At 38.0% G+C, this 9,146-nt stretch overlaps 1 protein-coding gene across 1 annotated transcript; it reads right to left on the minus strand.

Moving 5' to 3' along the window:
• Nucleotides 1–347: 347 nt before the first annotated feature.
• On the minus strand, nt 348–2,363 carry LOC145118905 (uncharacterized protein At4g15545-like). Its single transcript, XM_079054560.1, has 9 exons — nt 2,004–2,363; nt 1,824–1,892; nt 1,596–1,652; nt 1,440–1,503; nt 1,309–1,374; nt 1,019–1,234; nt 844–886; nt 665–743; nt 348–565 (listed from the first exon to the last, which is right to left on the minus strand). The coding sequence occupies exons 1-9, from the start codon at nt 2,280–2,282 to the stop codon at nt 473–475; spliced, it is 966 nt and encodes a 321-aa protein (XP_078910686.1). The 5' UTR covers nt 2,283–2,363; the 3' UTR covers nt 348–472.
• Between the last annotated feature and the right edge of the window lie 6,783 nt (nt 2,364–9,146).

A 9,146-nucleotide genomic window follows, 5' to 3' on the forward strand; every position in this document is an offset into this window, starting at 1 on the left:
TTAACTTTGGGAATAATTTTATAAAAAAAATGAGATTTATTATAAAATAAATGTTGTAAAAAAATTAATTTAACATTTGTATTCTATTTTGAGAAACCCACCATATGCTTTTGAAGAATCAAAGCGACAATTTCTATTAAAAAAATCAAATATAAAATGAACGACATTGTTTTACTTAATTTTGGTGTTTAATATAAAACCATATAATCAATGTCGTTAAACATTAGAGTTATGCTTTTAACTATTGTATCAATTTTAACATGATAAACCAGTAAATGGTAATAAATCTCATGTTGCATCCTGCATGGCAAAATTTGTTGACATTTACTTTAACATGATTTATCAGGTTAAAAGTAATAACAATATAGTGAAATTAAAATAAAAGCTAAATGTTTAATGACCTACAATACAATTGAGTAAAACTAAACAATAAATAACTTAAAAACAGCAAAATAACAATATAATCCTTCTTTTAATGGACGTTACGACTAATTAATCCCTCAAAAATAGCATAAAGGTCCTTGTTTTCCGGGCCAAAAATATCATCTGCCTTCCTTAAAGTATCCTATAAAATCACAAAATAAAAACAATGAATGGTTTGAGGGCATTTTTGGGTGAACAAATTACAAAGTCAAGAAAGCTTATGTTTACACTTTAAACATACCTCCTTTGTTTGCTTGTGTGAGTTTAATTCCTTCACATTTGCTAAAAATGCACCAAATTGCTCATATGATAATCTGCCCCTAATAAAAGTAACAAAGAAACCAGTGATAGATGATTGATTAATGAAAGAACGAACTGAATGGCGAACAATGCAAATGAGGGGCATATATGTAATTTTACCTCACTTGTCTGAAAAATTCTTTCCCATCCACTCGAGTGCGTCCTGCAACAAGCCAAGAAGCACAAGTAGTGCTCATAATTAGTTATAACTTATAAGGTAATTAATCTTGAGTGAAATTTAATGCAAACACAAAGGCATATAGTATTATGTAGAGATCCAGTAACATATTGACACCTGTCATGGAGCTGTATGGGGTTGAGGTTGTAGATGAAAAGACAGAAGATCTATGATCATCAGACATACTTCTTGTGGTTGAAAAAGAAATAGACTGCTTTCTTGTTGGAGATCCAGATGTTGATAGGCTTGGAGGAGATCCAGGAGGTGTTAACCGAGGTGTGCTTGTTTGGGATGCTAAAAACATGCCTGGTGAAATGTGGGCCCTACTCGATGCTGATAAGAGAAACCCAAATGTAAATTTCCAATTTTACCCCAAGTGATAGAATACCAATCAAAAGAATTCTCACCATCTGTCACAGGCTCATCGATTGGTGAAGCATTTGAAGGTTGCTCAGTTTCAGTTTCTTCATCTTCTGAAACACATTACGTTCTTTTTTAGAATACAAATTAATGAAGTGAAACTAGAAATTAAATAAACCTCCAGCAAACGATTGAGATGATATGCTTGAAGTGACTGGTGCAACAATTGGAGTGTTCCTTGCCTGTAAGTCATGTGTCAAATTGTAACAAAACTAGACTTCAAACCATATAAACAATCTTTGATCTACCCGAAATCTTAAAAGAAGCAACTCACTGAACTTCCTTCTTCATCTTGAAGGGACATCATGAGTGTCTTCCTGAAGCTCTGCAACTGAATGACTTACAAGAGTAAGAATTAAGTTTACAACTTAACTAGGAACTGAAGAACTACATATTGGTTTCACATTTCTACAAACTGCTCAGGGAACAATTAAGAATCAAAAGTATCATTCGTCAAAATGTTACAACCCCAAACTTCATGAACACTAGGTTTTCGAATTACCTTAGCAACATCACGGTTGAGCTTTTTAACTTGTTCCGATAGCGACGCATTCTCGTTCAATAGATTTTCCTAACAATGCTCATAGAAAATTTATTCATCATCACAGAAAAATTGTGAGGCAATGAACTACGAAAGACAATAAGGGGAAAAGACAACAGTTGGAGTATGTATGGAACTGACTTTCTCTTGATCAGCGCGGGAAAGTTTGTCCAGAACGTCAGAGAGAGAAGAGTTGAGAGAGTCCATCTGAGTCTGCAGGTCTTCGACAACGAGTTCCCTGTCCATAAGCTCGTCGCGGAGGACGGATGACTCCGATTCAAGGGCGGAGATTCGAGTGAAAAGCGCAATGGAAGTGATTTTGCGAGCGAAATCGAGCTGTTCAAATGGATCGGAAGGTAGCACTTCCAACACCTCTTGTGGAAGATCGAAGGTCATACCCACAGATTCTTTTGGCAACATGTTCGTCGTTCCTTTCAGTTGCAGAAATTGTAGTTTGAAGAAGGTGAAGAGTCTTAAACCAGAGGCTGAAATGGGAAGAATTAGATAAGGAGGTATTTATACAAGTTGGAATTTCATTTTAGCTAGCAACAAAATAAAATTATATAATTTTTTCGATTAGTCTATGTTGTTTGTCGGAACTCATTAGAACACCTGTAGTTTTAAATTTTTACATGATTGCTTGTGATGGTTTTATTTTGCCTAAAATTTGATTTAAAAGAACTATTTTACTCTTTTAACAAAATTTAGTAGTTAGTCTTTGTGTTGTGGTTTTTTTTTTTTCAAAATATTTTTATGAAATTTTTGCTTGCACAAATGATCTTTAATTTTCGATGTTGTAACACCATTTATGAGTAACTATGTTAACAAATTTTGTTAATTTTTTTTTGGGAAATGATGAATAATATAACCTATATAAATGAGTTTTTTCTTTCTTTCTTTTTTTAAATAATTATATTTTTTTTTTATTTTTTAAAAAATAAAAGCTTTTTTCAAATATCTTGTTCTAGACTATTGTTCATATTTCAGATTACTTAAAATTTTTTTTTCTAAAGAATGCTTAATTTCGGGTTTGATCTTCAAATTCCAGAGTTATTATTTGTTTTTTTTTCAATTCTTTTTGAAAGAAATGTCTCCACTTATGTCCGCGATGTCAAGTTCCAAGTATTTAATATCACAATTTTACAATAAAATGTCTAATTTTAAACATTAATATCGTATATAGTTTATATTTATTATGTTTGTTTAACTTTTTATTAGATTTAAATAAAACGATTTTTTGTTTTGAAATTCCAGAATTGTTAATCGGATTTCGAACCTGTTCTATCCAAACTTCCAGATTCTTGGAATGTTTGTCCGGAATGATAGTTCGAAATATATTTTTTGTCAGAAAAAATGTTTTTTTCTTGGTCTGAATTGCCCTGTAACGCCTGGTTTCTGGTATAAATTTATTCCCAATTATTGCATTTTCTTGGGGGACTCGTCGAGTTGGAAGCCTCAACTCGACGTGTCGAAGTTGTTTTGGCCGCGAAATTTAATGAGTCAACTCGACGAGTTGAGATGTCTCAACTCGGCGAGTTGGCAGCTGGGAAAGAAACTTTAAATTTAGGGTTTTGCACCCTATTTAAACACCTTAAGTCCTAGGTGTTGGCCTCATTTCCAACCTCCATAGCCCCTAACCCTAATCTCGAAACACTAGAACCTCCTTGAGTGTTGTGAGCTCATTGTGGGTGTATTTTGGTGTGGTTGAAGCTCATTGAAGGAAGAGAAGCTTGGTGCAAGGTGGTGGTTCAAGTTGGAGCTTTCAGATCTTGATTCTCTGCTCCATTTCCAGCACATTTCGGGTATAAAGTTCTAACCTTGCTTAATATTGGCTTAGATCTCTTTTTGGGTTAGTTTGTATGATTTTAGCCATGTTTGGGTGGTTGATGGGGGTGTAGGACGTCCCAAGTGCTATTCTTTCAGATCTATGATCTTCATGAGCTCTTTTGGCATAAAGGTGCCAACTTTATGGTATTAAGGGCTTCATGCATTTATTAAGTCCTTCTTATGACTTCTTTTGAGCATTTGAGCTTCTCCTAGTCATGCATGAGTGCAAAGTTGGAAACTTTACGTAGTCTTTCAGGTTTTAGGGTCAGATCTGCAGTTTGGGGTTATGCCTTTGGTGATTAAATGCTTAATGATTAAGTCCTTACCCCTCTTTTAAGCCTAGGGTTTGGGTTTTGAACCCATTTTGGTGGTTCTTAGGGGTAAAGTTGGAAACTTTACCCTTCTTGAGGTAATTTCAGTTAAGATCTGAGCTGTGAAGCTCTTAATTTTGATAAGGACGACTTAATGAATTAAGATGTTGGATTTCTGGCGAACTCGACGAGTTTATGGGTGAACTCGGCGAGTTGGATCGGTTTTTTCCCGACTTTGCAGACTAATGGATAAACTCGGCGAGTTGAAGGACAACTCGGCGAGTTGGGTCAACTCGGATCGTTGACTTTGACTTTGACTTTAGTCTTTGACTAAGTTTGATCTATAAGGGGCTTTTGGGCATTTTGTGTTGTACTTAAGAAAATCTTTTATGTTTAGGGGTTGAGTAGAGTCGATATTCAGAGCCGGGATCCGTTCAGCTACCTTTCTGCATTCGAGGTGAGTTTCCTTACCGGGTTTAGCGAGTCGAAGGCACTAATGCCAACCCATGTTAATGTTATGTTGTTAGTATGCTAGTTGTGTTTGTGACTCTTGCATGTGCCTATGTTTATGTACTTTTCCGGGCTAAGGCCCGATGCCGGGCGGGGCCTGATGGATATTTGTATGCTATGTGATTATTGCATGTATATGTGATTATTTGATATATGTTAGTGTATGTTGGGCGGGGCCCGTTTACCGAGCTCAGCTCGATGCCGGGCGGGGCCCACTATATGTTTACTGTATGTTCATTGTATGGCTGTTATGTGGTATTTTGGGGAGACTCACTAAGCTTTGTGCTTACCGTTTTAGTTCATGTTTCAGGTACTTTCGATTGTAAGGGAAGAGATCGGGATGACTACATCGCACACACCGTTGGGATTCCGCTTATGATGTTTACTTTTATTTTATGACAAAATGATACATTGGGTTTTATTTAAAATGTTTGGATGTTATTGGAAAATACTATTTTATCTATTATTAAAATGAAATTATTGGGACCATATTTTTGGATGTTATAAGTTGGTATCAGAGCCTTGGTTTGAGGGATTCGGGCACACTCTCGGGTGTGTCTAAACTCAAATTAAGGACTTGGTAGAAATTTTCAAAAGAAAATGTAACATCCCAAATTTTGAGACCAAAAATTTCGTTTTAATTAAGTAATTTATAAAACTGTTTACTGAAAACATCATCAATATCATATCAAACCCACAAACCCATAAGCCAATTGTGATAAAACATGTCATGGAATAATAATGTCATAGTACAATCCCAAGAGCTTCATGGTGCGGAAAATAATGGTGTGATGTGCTGCTACGTAGCCGACTCCTTTCCCTTCGAAGAAGAAGGACTTGAAACAAAAACTGTAAACCGTAAGCACAAAGCTTAGTGAGTTCCCCCATCATACCATATACCAATTTATAAACATATTTCCAGGCATATCTGGGTGCCCGACCTACCTTGCTGAGCATACCGGGGTGCTCAACCTACCCCCGCTAGGCATACTAGGGTGCCTAACCTACCCCATGTCAGGCATATATGGGTGCCCGACCTACCCTTCGGTGTATCTCAACCGGTTACAGGGACTATTTCACCCCTACCACTACCACATAACAACATAATATAAACATATTGTCAGGCATACCGGGGTGCCCGACCTACCCCTTGGGTCCTTTTGCCCTGATAAGGGGACTATTCCCCTTACTACCACTATCACATGACGTCATGCCAGGCTAGCATATAAAACATAACAGATAGTGGCAAACCCAAATAACTATCACAAAGACAGTTATCTGACATACAACTCCTACTAGTGGGCCGTTATTGTGGTCGTAGACCCACTTCTACTGGAAGGTAACTCACCTCAATGTCGTGTAGTAACTGAACTGTCCTCGGTGTTGGGATCAACTCTCCTCAAACTCCTACACATAACAGCCTCCTTTAGTTACTCATTCCTATTCACATCCCATTTAAGGGTCAATCTTGGGTAATGGTCAAAGTCAAAGTCAAAATCAACACCCTGGTCAAAGTCAACATCCTGGTTGACTCAACTCACCGAGTTGGTCCATCAACTCGTTTAATTCCATAATTCAGAAAATTTCGAATTCACGATCTGACTCGTCGAGTTACCCTCTAACTCGTCGAGTTTCTCCTTATGACAGAATCGGGACTTTCCATTTGAACTCGTCGAGTCCTTCCTTGGACTCATCGAGTTCTCCTTCATACAGTCGGGACATTTGCTCATTGACTCGACGAGTTCATCCTTGGACTCGTCGAGTTCTTGACCTATAAGTCTAAAACTGTAACGCCCGGGTTTCGGAGCTAAGCATTTTTGGGCGATGTAATAGTCTAGGTCAACTATTGTAACTCTTTTTGAAGTAATAAAGATGAAATATTTGAATACTATGTGAATTATGTGTATTTGTGTGCTTATAATTTAATTATAAAGGTATAATTAATAAAGAATAAAAATAAGCGTCAAAATTAAAGTGTGAGATAAGCCCGATATCTTTACATAAAGTTGTAGTGGTCGAAACAAGGATTTCGGGGATATAAAGAACGCCGAAATCCGAGTTATAACGAGGAAATTATGACCCCTCGAAGTTTCACGACGGAACCGGCGCGACACCGGGAAGCGTAAATAGTGAATTTATGATAGAGGGACTTTTAGCCTTAGCGATCTAAACGAAAGTCGTAGAATATGTTAAACCGAGAGCGTCCATAAAAAGAACGCCCAAATCTGACTTCGTATGAGGAAGTTATGATTTTTCGAAGTTTCGGCTTAGCAGTGTACAGCCCGAAGTTCGAATACTAGATCGAGCAGTTTTTAACCGGCACAACCTAAACGAGAATCGAAGATCTCGTTAATAGTAGCATAACGATAAAAATACATACGAAAACGGACGTCGGATGAAGAAGTTATGAATTTTTAACAGACCAATCCTGTCCCGGCCTGTTAAAAATATAACTTTTAAAATAAAGTAAAAATTAGCCGACGGAGTCTAAATGAAAGTTGTAGAGTACGTTCCTGCCTACGTGTGGATATAAAGAACGTCGAAAACGGAGCTCGTATGCGAAAGTTATGAATTTTAGAAGTCGGGATGTGAATCTGCGAGATAAGATGACATGGCATGATCCCAGCCTTCCCTTGCTCCCCACGGTCTCGCATCCGATGAACGACGCGTCACCCTTCGCTACGCCCCGCGTCCGAGAACGAGTACGCCCCGCGTACTCCGGTCTTATCTGGTTCCGATACGAGCCACGTGCGAGACAGTTGGATGCGAGCTGCCCCCCCCCCCCCCTATCCGAACTACGCCCAGCGTACGGTCCGAAGTCCAGCCCTATAAATACCATGCGAAATGTTCCGGATTTCTCACTCATTTCTTCATTCCTTCTCTCACTACTTTCTCTCTCTAGGGTTTTTAACCCCCCCCTAAAGCCTAGGTGAACCCCTAGCACCCGAAGGAAGCCCCGAGGCTCCCGGAGTCCCGAGAAAAAGGGTCTTTCGGTTCGGAAACGCTGCTCCGAGCAAAGCCCGGTTTTTTTAAGAAAAATCGTTGTAAGTGAGCTACGCATACGCAATTTTTAATATAGCTTCTAATTAATTATAGTAACATTATTAGGACCTTAAAATAATTATTTGGGCTATTATTATGAGTTATATAGAGTGTTGTTTAACGCTTATATAATAATAATAATAATAATAGCTAGACTATTAATTAGTCGCGGTTAACGTTAGACTAAACCCTAGTGGTATTGATACTAGGTTTTGTCGAGGGAAAATTATTTTGAGTTAACGAAGTGCTGTTCGAGTGCAGAGTCACCACCTTTCAAGTGAGTGCATAGTTACTTTCAGCTTATACATAGATATGAAGTATTTTATATAAATTACGTGTTGTGTGTGCATCTTATCTGTATACTTGCTATCTATGTTGGATGAACGATTTTATACATGTTTTAAACCGTATATTTATTTTATATCTACAAAATGTGTTGGGTAAAGCATAGGTAGATGTAATAGTTGCTGTATGACAAAATAAAATAACGAAAGGCCTCGTTATAGATGTTATTGATGATCCAGTCATCTAGCTGAGTATAGATGACGACCACGGACTATTCTAGACAGTCTAGTGGAACGCTAGCAGGCTCGTAACCTGTAGGTGTTTATTTGAACTGTGTGTTTACCAGCAGTACTCCATCCCCCACATGGTTGCCTTATTTGACATGAATTGCTGAGGAATCCCCGAAGCATGTGTTGTCACCCCGATGAAAGTCCTTAGACTAGGTCCCTTGTGTTAGATGTTTTAGGGACGTAAAGTGAGGATAACAGGAACGGGTAATCGGGTTTTTTTGGTTTGATAAAGTTAATAAACTTATTTATTGTGGGTTGAAAACCCTATGTGCTCACCAGGCTCCCAAGCCTGACCCACTCAGTTTCTTGTATTACAGGTAGTGGCGCATGAGCATAGATGTTTGGATGAGAGATAAGGGATTATAGGCCTGTAAATACGAAATAATGTAGTAAGGCTTATGTTGTACTGTTTATGCTTTTGATCTGTATCGAACATGACATCCTGAGTCTTTTAATGAAATACATTTCTTTGGAAATGCTTTTGATAAATCTTTATCATATTTTGTTTTAGGACAAATTCCGCAACACTTTTATTTAAAATGTTACTCTGATTTTCAAACAAGCATAAACAAAATCGGTCTTTTCTGGCCGTGAAAATGGGGATGTCACAAAAACACGTCTAACTGGCTGAGTCATCTTCTAGACTCGATAAGTTGCTAAGTAACAGAGAAGGTTGGGGAACCACGACCCGACTCGTCGAGTCCTAAGAACGCCTTGTCGAGTCCCCCATGATCCAAAACTAGACAGTCGATTTCAGTCGGGCTTAATGTATCCAAAACATAGATATGGCCTCCTAGGGTCGATATAACACGTAAAGTTACCAACTTTACGTTCATGCATGGGCTATTTAGCTCAAAAAAGCCCTAAAAAGTGGTTCATAGGATGCATGGGACTCCCATGGCCATAAAGTTGGCACCTTTATGCCATGGAGTCCCTCAAGGACCCTGGATCTGAAGTCTAAACCCCAAAACATGCTTGCATCCATGAATGGTTCCAAAAATGGCTCCTTAAAGCCCTAA

Source organism: Lactuca virosa, chromosome 6 (genome assembly GCF_052849685.1).
Source record: "Lactuca virosa cultivar CGN04683 chromosome 6, Lactuca_virosa_CGN04683_v6, whole genome shotgun sequence".
NCBI classification, from domain to species: domain Eukaryota; kingdom Viridiplantae; phylum Streptophyta; class Magnoliopsida; order Asterales; family Asteraceae; genus Lactuca; species Lactuca virosa.

Coding starts and splice junctions, on each gene's coding strand:
- LOC145118905 (XM_079054560.1), bottom strand. CDS start 2,282: ATGTTGCCAAAAGAATCTGTGGGTATGACCTTCGATCTTCCACAAGAG. Junction 1,504..1,595: donor AAGATGAAGAAGGAAGTTCA/GTGAGTTGCTTC, acceptor CATGACTTACAG/GCAAGGAACACTCCAATTGT. Junction 887..1,018: donor CCCATACAGCTCCATGACAG/GTGTCAATATGT, acceptor GGCTTGTTGCAG/GACGCACTCGAGTGGATGGG.